The sequence below is a fragment of the Tachyglossus aculeatus genome, chromosome 19, assembly GCF_015852505.1.
Source record: "Tachyglossus aculeatus isolate mTacAcu1 chromosome 19, mTacAcu1.pri, whole genome shotgun sequence".
In the NCBI taxonomy this organism is placed as follows: Eukaryota; Metazoa; Chordata; class Mammalia; order Monotremata; family Tachyglossidae; genus Tachyglossus; species Tachyglossus aculeatus.
In genome coordinates, this window is record NC_052084.1 from 8907748 (window position 1) to 8921448 (window position 13701).

At 42.1% G+C, this 13701-nt stretch overlaps 1 protein-coding gene across 1 annotated transcript in view; it reads left to right on the forward strand.

Annotated features, from left to right (window-relative positions):
• The first annotated feature begins 1113 nt into the window (after positions 1 to 1113).
• The window catches only part of EPRS1 (glutamyl-prolyl-tRNA synthetase 1), a 47584-nt gene continuing 34996 nt past the window's right edge, over positions 1114 to 13701 (forward strand). The window contains exons 1-7 of the mRNA XM_038760961.1: positions 1114 to 1183; positions 4480 to 4564; positions 7613 to 7712; positions 8873 to 9029; positions 10519 to 10664; positions 10907 to 11001; positions 13096 to 13222. Of these exons, the coding sequence (XP_038616889.1) occupies positions 1138 to 1183; positions 4480 to 4564; positions 7613 to 7712; positions 8873 to 9029; positions 10519 to 10664; positions 10907 to 11001; positions 13096 to 13222 (756 nt within the window). The 5' untranslated portion in view covers positions 1114 to 1137. The remainder of the gene's footprint in view (positions 1184 to 4479; positions 4565 to 7612; positions 7713 to 8872; positions 9030 to 10518; positions 10665 to 10906; positions 11002 to 13095; positions 13223 to 13701) is intronic.

A 13701-nucleotide genomic window follows, 5' to 3' on the forward strand; every position in this document is an offset into this window, starting at 1 on the left:
TTGTACTTCCCAAGCGCTTAGTACAGTGCTCTGCACACAGTAAGCGCTCAATAAATACCATTGATTGATTGACATTTCCGTAATGGGCACACTACCGCTCCCCCAAACAGATTATAAATCTTAAAACAAATGTCCTGATAGCCTAAATTTTAGCAACTTTAATTTAATATTACATGCATTGCGAGGTTAGACGACGATCAGGTCGGATGAAGCCTCTGTCCCAATTAGGGATCACAATCTAAAAAAGGGAAGGATAGCATCAAAACGACAGTGGCCTTGTGGTCATCGGGACGTGTGAGCTCGTTCGTTGTGGGCAGGGGATGTGTCTGATGTTGTCGTGGACTCTCCCAAGCGCTTAGTACAGTGCTCAGCAGCATGGCTCAGTGGAAAGAGCATGGGCTTTGGAGCCAGAGGTCATGGGTTCGAATCCCAGCTCTGCCAATTGTCAGCTGTGTGACTTTGGGCAGGTCACTTCACTTCTCCGGGCCTCAGTTACTTCATCTGTAAAATGGAGATTAAAACTGTGAGTCTGCTGTGGGCCAACCTGATCAATCAATCAATCAATCAATCAATCGTATTTATTGAGCGCTTACTATGTGCAGAGCACTGTACTAAGCGCTTGGGAAGTACAAATTGGCAACACATAGAGACAGTCCCTACCCAACAGTGGGCTCACAGTCTAAAAGGGGGAGACAGAGAACAGAACCAAACATACCAACAAAATAAAATAAATAGGATAGAAATGTACAAGTAAAATAAATAAATAAATAAATAGAGTAATAAATATGTACAACCATATACACATATATACAGGTGCTGTGGGGAAGGGAAGGAGGTAAGATGGGGGGATGGAGAGGGGGACGAGGGGGAGATCAACTTGTAACCTCCCCAGTGCTTAGAACAGTGATTTGCACATAGTAAGCAATTAATAAATGTCATTATTATTACTATTAATACGCGCTTAATAAATACGAGGAATAATGAGGCCTGTCACGCCCGCCCAGAAGGTTGTAGGCCGCGGCGCCGGGAGGGGGCGGGGAGAGGGGCTGCGCATGCGCGAGTCCTGCGGCGCTGCGCGCAGGCGCCCGGCCCCCGGCTCGCGGCCCCCGTGGTCCGGCTCCCATTCGGCGTGCGGCCATGGCGGCGCTGAGGCTGACGGTGGACGCTGGGGCCCTCCCTCTGGGTAAGGGGCCGGGACGGGCCGGGACGGGCAGCAGCAGGGCGGCTCACAGCCTTCCGGGGAGGCCGTCTCCTTCCGCCGCTCCCTCCACTCTTCTCCCCCGCCAGCCCTTCTATTCTCCCCCCCAGCGCCAGTCCTTCCATTTTCCCCCCACCATTCCTTCCCTTCTTCTCCCAGCAGTCCTTCCCTTCTTCCTCCAGCAGTCCTTCCCTTCTTCCCCCCCAGTCCTTCCATTCTCCCCCCCAGTCCTTCCATTCTCCCCCCACCAGTCCTTCCATTCTCCCCCCCACCAGTCCTTCCATTCTCCCCCCCACCAGTCCTTCCATTCTTCCCCCACCAGTCCTTCTGTTCTCCCCCCACCAGTCCTTCTGTTCTCCCCCCACCAGTCCTTCCATTCTCCCCCCCCACCAGTCCTTCCATTCTCCCCCTACCAGTCCTTCCATTCTCCCCCTACCAGTCCTTCCATTCTCCCCACACCAGTCCTTCCATTCTCCCCCACCAGTCCTTCCATTCTCCCCCCCACCAGTCCTTCCATTCTCCCCCCACCAGTCCTTCCATTCTCCCCCCACCAGTCCTTCCATTCTCCCCCCACCAGTCCTTCCATTCTCCCCCCACCAGTCCTTCTATTCTCCCCCCACCAGTCCTTCTGTTCTCCCCCCACCAGTCCTTCCATTCTCCCCCCCACCAGTCCTTCCATTCTCCCCCTACCAGTCCTTCCATTCTCCCCCTACCAGTCCTTCCATTCTCCCCACACCAGTCCTTCCATTCTCCCCCACCAGTCCTTCTATTCTCCCCCCACCAGTCCTTCCATTCTCCCCCCTACCAGTCCTTCCATTCTCCCCCCACCAGTCCTTCCATTCTCCCCCTACCAGTCCTTCCATTCTCCCCCCCCACCAGTCCTTCCATTCTCCCCCCCACCAGTCCTTCCATTCTCCCCCCCACCAGTCCTTCCATTCTCCCCCCCACCAGTCCTTCCATTCTCCCCCCACCAGTCCTTCCATTCTCCCCCCACTAGTCCTCCCATTCTCCCCCCAAGCAGTCTTTCATTCTCCCCCCCGTCCTTCCATTCCCACCCCCCCAGTCCTTCCATTCTCTCCCCCCCAGTCCTTCCATTCCCACCCCCCAGTCCTTCCATTCCCACCCCCCAGTCCTTCCATTCTCCCCCCACCAGTCCTTCCATTCCCACCCCCACCAGTCTTTCCTTTCTCCCCCCTACCAGTCCTTCCTTTCTCCCCACCACCAGTCTTTCCATTCTCCCCCCCATCAGTCCTTCCATTCTCCCCCCACTCTCTTCTCCATTCTCCCCGGCACCAGTCCTTCCATTCTCCCCCCCCACCAGCCCCTCCATTCTCCCCCCCCACCAGCCCCAACAGTCTCCCCCGCACCGGTCCTTCCATTCTCCCCCACCAGTCCTTCCATTCTCCCCGCACCAGCCCCTCCATTCTCCCCCCACCAGTCTCCCCCATTCTCCCCCTACCAGGCCCCCCATCCTCCCTCCCCCGCCTGCTCCTCGATTGCCCCCCGCGCCCCCTCGATCGCCGGCCACCTCCTCTCTCGGGCCGTACCCTCCCGAGCGTTTAGTGCAGTGCCCTGCACCCAGCGCCCAGCAGATCCCCCCGATGGTGCCCCGGCCTCCTCCACAGAGGGGCCCACAGCGGGCCCCCTTCTCCGACCCACAGCGCTTGCGTATATTTGTATTAATGTATTATTTTATTAATGATATGTATATAGCTATGATTCTATTGATCTGTTTTGGTGTTATTGATGTTATCGTTTTGTTGTCTGTCTCCCCGTCCTAGACTGTGAGCCCATTGTCGGGTAGGGATCTTCTCTGTCTGTTGCCGACTTGTATTTTCCAAGTGCTCAGTCCAGTGCTGTGCACACAGTAAGCGCTCCATAGATACGATGGAATGAATGCTTTTGGGGGTTGGAAATCCATCATTCCCGCTTCCCTCTCCTCCCCTTCCTCTTTTGCTTTCCCCCAACCCGCCACCCCCTTTCCTCTCCTTCTCTAGCTTCCTCCTTGCTGTCTCACTGCTACAGCTTCAGTCCTGCCAAATTCAGTATTGCTACGTGGACAAAAAAAAAAGCCTTTTAGGCTCCGAAGCAAAGTTGAGTGATGGCGAATTCACCGTGGCTTGTCGAGTAATCAGGATTACATAAACAAATCAAGGACGAATAAGCCGACCCCTCATTTCTTACTCTTCCTTATTTATGGTTCACCTGACTTCGGGTTTAGGAATTTCTCTACTCTTTTGGGCGTGTTAATAGAATGAAAAAAAAATAAATCAAATTGCTCAGGCTCTCACACGGTGTAGTTGGATGTGGAACCGTGGTATAATGATTATTTTCTCCTTTTTTGGTACTTATAGTCATAAATCACTTTCATCCAATTCAAAGAGCCACGGATCTATCTCAGTGTAATAGGGGTTTGAGTCAGAGACAGGGTAGTGACATTGGAAATATCCACAGGTGTCACGTGCATAGAAAATGATTCAACTGTGTCATTTTAAATTTTTGAATTTTGGTGAAGTTTTAAGGAGCCACCCTTGGTGTTTTTTCTGTAGCAGTCATGGTAGTTCTGTACCTGATTTATACGTGAACCTTTGTTAGAGCTCGAAGGAATTTAATATATAGCTTTGAAGAATTTTGGTGAATCGGAGGTTTGCTTTGATTTTTGTCTGTGGACTGCTTGTGGGGACCGACCAACTTTTCAAGGGTACTAAAATTAAATTCCAGAAAAAATTTCTATTCCCTATCAGTTATAGTTGGACCCAGTCTCCACATTGATGATTTATGACTTCAAGCAACATCTGCTATGCTAAGGCATGTAGCCAAAGCAGTCCATTGTCTAAATCTGCCTTTTTAAAGTATGCAGTTGTGTCCTTGAAGCACATTAAAATGATAAATTCAGCTATGCCACTGCTGCTTCCAGGGAAGGTCAGTTCTAAGGGTATTGGGCTACAGGTTTAATGTGATTCCCTAGACTACATAAAGGTGAAAGTTGACTTTGTGTGTGGCTATTAGTAAAATAATTTAAAAAATGTGCCTGCCAAGCTTACCACATACTGCTTTGGTACATTTTTATATTTATTCTTGATACCATTCTCTAGTCTGTATTCACATTTCCAGGATTGAATAGCTTCATGTCCTCAGGCTAGAGACGTGGTGTCTTCTCCCACACTTAAAGGCCAAAAGTGTCAATTTCAGATGTCTTGTTTCATTGTTAATGCTTTACACTTTACACGATCATTTGTAAAGAGAAGTAAAAAAATATTTCTCTTCCCCATTATTTTTAGGAGCTTTGTTGACCGTTGAGCATGTGAAGACAAATGTCAAAGTTTCAGTTGAACAAGGGAAAGAGAACATCCTTCGTGTTTCCGAGTAAGTTACTTTGGAGCAGTGGATCGACAGTTTTTTTGAAGTCAATTTTATGTTAGCAGTTGATGGGTGTGTGGGGTGGGGAATGAGATCTCCAAGATAGAACAGTAGATTTTGCATGTTACAAAACAATCCCTGATTGTAATAAAAATATGGCTTAGATAAGGTGTTTTACAATTAAAAAAAATGAGAAGGGTCATGTCTTTTTGGCGTTCCAACCAGAAATGTGCTTGTTAATGATTTCCGTATTTGAACTGGAAGGGAACTGAAGGGAAGGTTTTTTTCCCCCCCATCATCTCCATCATCATCATGGGCAGCGTGGCTCAGTGGAAAGTGCACGGGCTTTGGAGTCAGAGGTCATGGGTTCGAATCCAGACTCCGCCACATGTCTGCTGTGTGATCTTGGGCAAGTCACTTAACTTCTCTGGGCCTCAGTTACCTCATCTGTAAAATGGGGATTAAGACTGTGAACCCCACGTGGGACAACCTGATCACCCTGTATCCTCCCCAGCGCTTAGAACAGTGCTTTGCACATAGTAAGCGCTTAACAAATGCCAATTATTATTATTATTATTTTCTTCATCATCATTCTCATCCTTTTCTCTAGTTGATCTGGCAAAGTATGAATCTGTTGGCCTTCGATCGGTACATTAGCTATCTCCTATTGATCGGCAGGCCTACATCAAATGTTCAGCTAGGTTGTTCTGGAAATTCTGAAAAATTAATATTTAATGCTTCTAAAACATTTAATATTGTACTCTGTAAGTTATATACTGAAGATGCCATAAATCAAATAAATCAAAAAGTAAACTACATCAGCCAAAGTTGCAAGAGAGTAACAGAATGCATTCTTTGTTCCTCATCTACTGTACATCAGCCTGAGACTTTGGGTGTCACTCAGCTATTTCAGCCCAAACACTTACATCTATACTTTGACAGCCCCCCCCCCCCCCCGCCCATTTTAGCACAGTTGATCAAGCATTTTAAACAGGCACATAAATTATGTTAACATTTTCCCGATCTTTCATAAAGAATGATCATTTCATCCTTAAGGAATATTATTTTGACATTCATCCCTGTTCTGCTACGCAGTTGCTGTTTGAAATTGATTTCTTGAAATGGTCGGTCTTAAATGGGATTTGAAAGATGAGAGATATCCGCTAAACTGTTCCCTTTCTTAATGGTTTGGAGAAATTGTTCCCATAGCACTGAAAACTGAACTTCATTTTGACACTACCGGAAATCACTTGGGACAATTCAGATTTGATGTTCAGGCATGTATTGGTTAGAGCAGTTAAACTATTTTGAGCAGGTTAGCACTTTTGAGTCCTTGCTCGTTCAAGTAAGTTGTTCTATAAGATAAGCTTAAGGTTTGGCAAGAATTTTTGTTACTTTCTTCCTAATTAAGGATTTAGCAAAATTTCCAGTTATGTAAGGTTTTAAGAATTGGAACTTAGAAAGTATATATTTCAGTCTTATGGTTTAAATCCCCCAATAAACTGGGGTTTATGTTTCTCATGCTGTAGTTGCTTTTATATATTAATATTTATAAGGACCCATATCTCTGAAGCAGGCCGTAAACAGTAAAATTGTCCTTAGGAATTTCATTGCTAAATTTGTTAAATCCCATTAGTACTTTCACTGACTTGCAAGTCACTGGTGGGGCCCGTATTCTTTAATTTCATGTTTCATATGTATTTTTATAGATCTCTAATTTGTTGTATTTAAATTTTTTATGTACTTGACCACTTTGCAAAAGCTGAATTTTCAAGCTGATTATTTTTTGTTTCAATTAAGAACATCTCTAGGATGCTAGTTTATGTTCTTTTGGATTGGACTTCTGTATGTCCCTGCCTCTTCAACTGGCATACTTGCACTAACCAATTTTAGCTGTTTTTTCATCTTGTTGTTCAGAGCAAGATCTAGGTATAGCAAACAGTCTATTAATCCCCCGAAAATAAACTATCAGTTATTTATAAACATGGCTTTGCTGTAAATTTAGGATTACAGTAACCTGTCCTGAATGTTGGTGACTGCTTATGATGGGTTTTATTCAAGATTATATTGTCTTCTGCTCTTTCATGATTTTACATTGCTTGATTCTGAATAGGCCATATTTTCAAATTTGGGAGTAGCAGAATTGGAAAAGACCTCCCTGCTGTTTTAACTCATCATCAATTTGTCTCCTTGCTTTTTCCACTAGAATGTAAGGTCCTCTGTATGTCACTCAAGCACCCCATATAATAATAATGATGGCATATGTTAAGCGCTTACTGTGTGCGAAGCACTGTTATGTTGTATACCCAGGAGACTCATGATACTTGATACTAATGACACTTGACACTAATCCTTATTTGTCTTTTTAAAAAACAGTTTAAATGTCACAAGTATTGAAGGTGCTATTTGCATATATTTCTAATAACTATCTATATTTGATATACAATATTTAACTATTGTATTTTATGGCATCACATTTTCAAGTGCCTTACTAACATCCTATTCAGTGTTCAAAGCCACACTGAATGACCTTCATGTCTTGTTTTATTTTATAAATATTTTCATGGGGACTTTTCTACAACCAAAACTGTTGAAAATAGGTGGGAAAAAATAATATTTCTGGGTAAATATCAGAATTTATTTTACATCAGAAATGGTTCCTAAGCATTCCCTCTTGCTAGCACTCCAACTCTGAGCAATACTGAGCTAAAAATACCCTTAAATGAGAGTTGTAGGAATGAAGATTCCTGGACTCCTTTTCTGGCTTTTAGGGAATGAGCACTGGTCCAATTTGTTGGAAGAAAGTTCAGAGCTGAGAATTAGTTCGAACATTACCCCATTTTGGTGGGGGGAATGAGAGGACAAGGTAGCAGAAGGGGAAAAAAGAGACAAACTGTACTGGCAATTAGAATTCCAGTAGTATTAATTCACCTCAAAACAGTCTCAATTTTTCTTCATCTTAGAAAGACCAGTGGTCTGAAATGAAACCAAATTGCTAAAAAACCAAAACACGAAACAGATTAAGGTCTTTTTCATTATTTGTTTTTATTCTAGCAATGTTACCTTCACCGATGTGAATTCCATAGTTCGTTACTTAGCTAGAGTGGCAGCTTCAACTGGATTGTATGGCTCGAACCTGATGGAACATACTGAGGTGAGTGTGGTCTTTTTATCCCCAATTTTTCATTGGGTTTAATCTCTGCTTTTATGACAACTTAAGCATTTACCTACCTGTCTGGCACTAAGAGCAGTCAAGGAGAAGATTGATTCATCAGAGCTCAGTCCTTCCCTGAGGTCCAGGGCTGAGAGCTGTATGGTTCTGTCATCTTTGACTCTTGCTGCTCTGATGAAATGGCTATTGGCTCTTGAAGACGCGGGTGGATCGACCAGCAACCAAAGCCCCAAGTTTCTCAGATGAGTTGTGCTATCCTGCTACTTCAAAGTATCCAATCCAAGAAGCAAGTATGAAGAGACCCAAAACGGAGGCTATCCTACCAAACCATCTTGAACATTTTGGATTCTTCCAGACGAAAGCTCCCTGGCTGTTTTTGTGAGTATCTTTGAGATGGAAGAGCCACTGTCAATGAAACAAGCATCGTATCCGCAACATTTCAGATCCTCCTAACCATGACTAGAAGGATGCTCATCAAAGGCTGAATCAGGAGAAGAATGTGTGGTAAATGGTGGGATATTTAGGCTGAAGAGATTCACAGCTAGGCAGACCTAAGTAGGGGGGGAAAAAAACCAGCAACAAAAAAACACCTGCACAGCCTTGTAGAGTAATATATAGACCTCCACACAGCCCAAGAAAGGAAGAATGCATCTGAAGAGGAGGCCACTATACTTTAGCCATTTTAACACGTCTTCCACCACTGAGGATGATACCTTATGAAGAGGTTGCCTGACAACATGACTTTCGCTCTCAAAAATCCTCCACCAAGGATCTCAATCGATGATACACTCTAATACAGTCACTGAATTCTGTTACCTGGGTAATTTGGTGTCTGATGGTGCAGGGAAAGGGATGGACATGGAGGGCTTGGGTTCTTATCCCTGCATCCGTCACATGTTGGCTGAGTGACCTTGGGCAAGCCACTTCTTTGTGCCTCGGTTACCTCAACTGTAAGATGAGAATTAAATCTTGTTTCTTCCTACTTAGACTGTGAGCCCCACATGGGAAAGGGACTGTGTCAACCTGATTATTTTGTAACTACCCTAGCATTTAGTAACGTGCTTATTATATAATAGCGCTTAACCAGTTCCACTAAAGAAAACAAAGATTCTCATTTATCTCTTGTGTTTTTGCTTTCTCAGATTGACCACTGGCTTGAGTTCAGTGCTACAAAATTATCTACCTGTAAATCATTTGATACGGCAATCAACGAGCTCAATCATTCCCTCTCTCTGCGAACTTACTTGGTTGGAAATTCTCTGAGTTTAGCAGATTTGTGTGTCTGGGCCACCCTTAAAGGTACTGTCAACCTTTTACTCAATGGTGTAATTCTTTTTGTCTTGCAGTTGTACCATGGTATTAAAAAACCAATATTTCCCTAAGGTTACTTTGACATATTCTCCCAAGTGCTTAATGCACTTCTGTGCACTCGGAGGGTCTCAGTAGAAAGGTAAGTAAAGGACGGTCAGTGGATCGGGCCAGATCACCAAGAATCCCTAACCTTTGGAACTGGACAGTCACAACGTTTAGATTTTTAATTTGTAGAAGAATTCCTCATTAGCTCGTGGATTGAGGTCTGTATCATTTCAGTACATTAAATGTGGTCATATTATGTGCTCAAACACTAAAACACTGAGTCTTTATGATTCATCCTCTAGTCTTCATCATTAAAGTTGTGCTGTTATTTTACAATTTTTCAAGTTACCTTTCCAGTTTTTCTTGCCTTTCTGGTGCATTCAGAAAAATTTGTTTTATTTCCTGATTTTTACGTGCTGCTTTTTGGTTGGTAATGAATTGAAATTTTTAAAACTCCCTTTAATTAAAGACCGTATTTTGTAGAATAAAAAAAAAGGAGATAAACATTCTGAGCAGAAGTTATATTAAACCTATTTTGCACTATGGATTGATTGAATTACGTACACTTGAGAAGCTGTGAAGAGCTTAATTGAAGTAAGATTTTTATTATAGCAATGGTGTTACTTTAAACTTTTATTTTTCCAAAGTTCTTTTTTTTTCAACTCTGCATTTCTCACCTTGTCTTCACAACATCCCTGTGAGATAGGCACAGGTGAGTGGTGTTATCTGCATTTTGCTGATGAAGAAACTGAAGCACAGTGAGGTTCTGTGGCTTGCCCAAGTTCACAACAGTTCATTTTCTCTAGACTGTAAACTCATTGTGGGCAGGGAATGTGTCTTTTATTTCGTTATATTGTACTCTTCCAAGTGCTTAGTATAGTGCTGTGCACACAGTAAGCGGTCAGTAAATACGACTGACTGATGTAATAGGTCAGTGGCAGAGTTGGGGCTACAACTTTGGACTCTGACTCAGACCTTGGCGTTTACCGTCGAAGTATGTCACCTTAATAAGTAGTTTGTGTCTAAATAAAACTACTCTCACAATGGCTAATTTCAGCATTAAGATCTGAAGAAAGTAAGCTGGAGTCTTTTGATGACCTTTGATGCTTTCTTTTTTTTGGTCCATAAAAGGTTCAGTTCATGTCTTACTCATCAGGAAGAACATCTGTGGAGCAATGTAGGAGAGATTTTGCAGGGCAGTGCAAATATGAAATGGGCCAAAGAAGCGTCATTTTTTTTTATCAAGCACTTGACTGAGAAGTTCATTTGTAATGATGCATCTTCTTTATCCTACAGTGTGTGATTCAGAAAAAATAATCCCCTGTTTAGGTCCATCAGAGAAATCCTATTTCATCCATTTGTTTTCCTTGAAGGGAGTGGTAGTAGAGACCCTGTGTCACATTTGCAAGTGTGCGGTATTGTTTGTCAACAGGAAATAATACCTGGCAGGAGCAACTGAAGCAGAACAAGGCTCCGGTTCACGTGAAACGCTGGTATGGCTTTCTTGAGGCCCAGCATGCCTTTCAGTCAGTGGGTTCCAAATGGAATGCCACTGCTGCTGAGCCCAAGACTAGAGGGGTAAGTCTCTCATGTTATCTCTGATTCTAATATACCAGGGGCCCTGGGTTTTAAGCGGTAGAGTTCTCTGGTGTAGAATTTTGAGTTTTTCTTTAAAAAACTAAATTTGAAAACTGTTAAATCCATTTGATGGCTGCCCACAAAGAGTCATTTCTGTGTGTGAAATCTTGTCCTCCCCAGATGGGGCCAATTCTTTTGAATGTGTAGGTTATATTTAACAGCATCACTGTTCACTTTTTAAGGCAACTGAAAAGAAGCAGGATGTTGGGAAATTCATCGAGCTCCCAGGAGCAGAGATGGGGAAGGTTATTGTCAGGTTCCCTCCAGAAGCAAGTGGGTAAGATGATGCCTTTCAAGTTCTATTTGTATGTATTTTTTTTAAAAAAAAATTCCAGGTATTTAATTCCAAAGGTATTATCAATTAAGAATGTTATTGTATAGGTTTGGGATTATAAATTAGATACTTCTATGGTAATTGTTGAAGCTAAATCATTGAAACCGCAGTAGTCCGGAGAAGATTGGTTTCCTAGGTTTTGTTCATTCTCAATCAATCAATCAATCAATCGTATTTGATTGATCAATCAATCAATCAATCAATCGTATTCTCAATAAGTCCAATTCTTCTAAGGCCCAACTTTGATCCCTGCTCATAAATTAAGCCTTTTAGGAGGAGCAGCAACAATTTTCAGACTTCAGAGGACAGTTTGGCACGTGCTTCAGTGTAGCACAACTTTGCAGTAAACGGTCTCCTAGTATCCTGGAAAGATTATTGTTGCAACCAAAACTCCTTAACTCACTACCAAGAAGTAAACTTGGGCAACCGGGGAAATTGGGCACAATCTGCTTGAAGAAAATAGAGGACGGATGAATTAAAATTATGCTGTATAGTTTTAAAGTTGAGCGAATCAGCATGCAGTTAGATTTTACATGAGTGTATCTTCATCTCTTGGTTTGAAATTACTCGTGCTTAGTGAAAGTTTGAACTTTTTTGAGTCCCAGAGTGCAGGTATTTCTATACAATTGCAACATCCTACTTGTTCAATATACTGTGGGGAAATAAACATATAATTAGAAGGTCACGGTTGTAGAGTGGGACTTTTATTATGCTTTTAATAAGGGAAAAAGGATCCATGGAAATACCATTTTAGGAGCCCTACTTTTCACTGTTTAATGTCCTTTCGAGGGGTTCTTCTGTTATTCACCATTTATAAGTTAGTAAGTGCCCCTTAACTGCTGCTTAAGGTATTTATAAAACTGCCCCATTGTGAAGTGATTGCGATTAGAAGCTTGGGTAAGAACTATAAGTAGTTTGGGGAAATGTAAATGAAACTACTTTTGTATTCCCTTAGATCTGTTGAAGGGAAATACCGCTAATGGCATTTTATTCCTTTTATAGATTAGTGGTCATTGCGTTGCACTTTTTGCATTTATGGGAAATAGCTTGATGTTTTGCATTAGAGGGTTTCTTGAATTACATTTGCACAGAAACAAAATCTGTATTTTATTCCAAAGTTTCAGCCCTCCTCTCCCATAACATTTTTTTTAGTAAGACATTAAATGGATTAGAATTTGCTGCTTCTCTGTGCCCTGAGATATTCAATAGGATAAATGATTTCTATTTGCAAAATGACCCAAAGGCAGGTAATGAAAGGAAGGTACTGGAAAAGGCTTTGGGTCATTTAAAAGCCAGATAATTCTTAAATTATCAAGAATTTATTGTGCTAACAGAAAATGACCTTTTATGATTGTAAAAAGGTGTTGTTAATTATCTCATTAGAAGCAGTTAGTTGAATGTAATACAAGGGGAGTCTTAATATTGTTGAAACACTGTTCCTACACAGCTAGGACAGTTTTTCTTTAAGTGTTCTACAGGAAGAATTTTATGAACTCGATATCCCACAGGTCTGCATTTTCCTCCCTTAAAATGAAGACTGATTGAAGGGCCTGCTGTTTTAGTGAGATTTTGGAGTAGATCTGTAGAGCAGGAGAATGTTGGGTAGGAGAACTGCTGTTGTCATGGTCCTCACGTAACAGTCTAGATGCATGTGAGACTGAGCTGCTTGGTTCAGTGTTTGTGGCCATTCCCTGTATGGGTTTGGGGGGTTTTTGGTTTTTTTTGGTTACTTCTTTGCCCTCATATTGTTGTCACTGCAGCAGAATGGGTGAGATAATGGGTAAATTGCAAGCAATCCTCATCCCACTGGTTTATGCAGATCACATTTCCTACTGCAGTGAATTTACTAGGCGTCCTTTACTAGCAGAACTGTTCGATTATGTCAGATTATGTAATTGTTAGATTATAAAAATGATACCCAGGGGACATTTTAAAAGAGTGCTCTCATCTACTCAAATGGGTTAAGAAAAAGAAAGTACATGAATATGCCTAAAATATGCTAATGAAGTTTATCTTTGTGAACTGTTTTTGTTTTAGTTACTTACATATTGGGCATGCCAAAGCTGCTCTGTTAAACCAGCACTACCAAATTAACTTTAAAGGGAAACTGATCATGAGATTTGATGACACAAATCCTGAAAAGGAAAAGGAAGATTTTGAAAAGGTAAATTTGGAGTATAGTGATTTCCCCGACAATCATGTTAATTACAACTAGAGGTTGACCATTAGCCTCAGTCATTGTTGGAAAGTTAATGTTTTCTCTCCTATCTGCTCAACCCCAACATAACTCAGATTTTGGGGGCCTTCCAGGAAGCAAAATTTTTATAACAAATCATTTACTTTTTGAGTACTCTATCTCATATTCCCTTCCTACCAACAAAATTTTTTTTTTATCAGATGGTAAGAAATGTTCCCAACTTTTCTCTAAATTAACGGTGGATAGTAGGTAACTTTTCGACAACCTATAAATGTCATTGATTTCAGTGAAGCATAGAATCCAAAGTACCATATTTACTTGCCTAATCACCCCCACTTTGTTGTATATATTTTGCAACCCAAAGACTGGGGAGAGGCTGTTGCCAGGGGAATTGTAGTCCAGCAATAAGGGGAGCAGGAGAAAAAAGAGAAGGAAAAGAGGGGAGA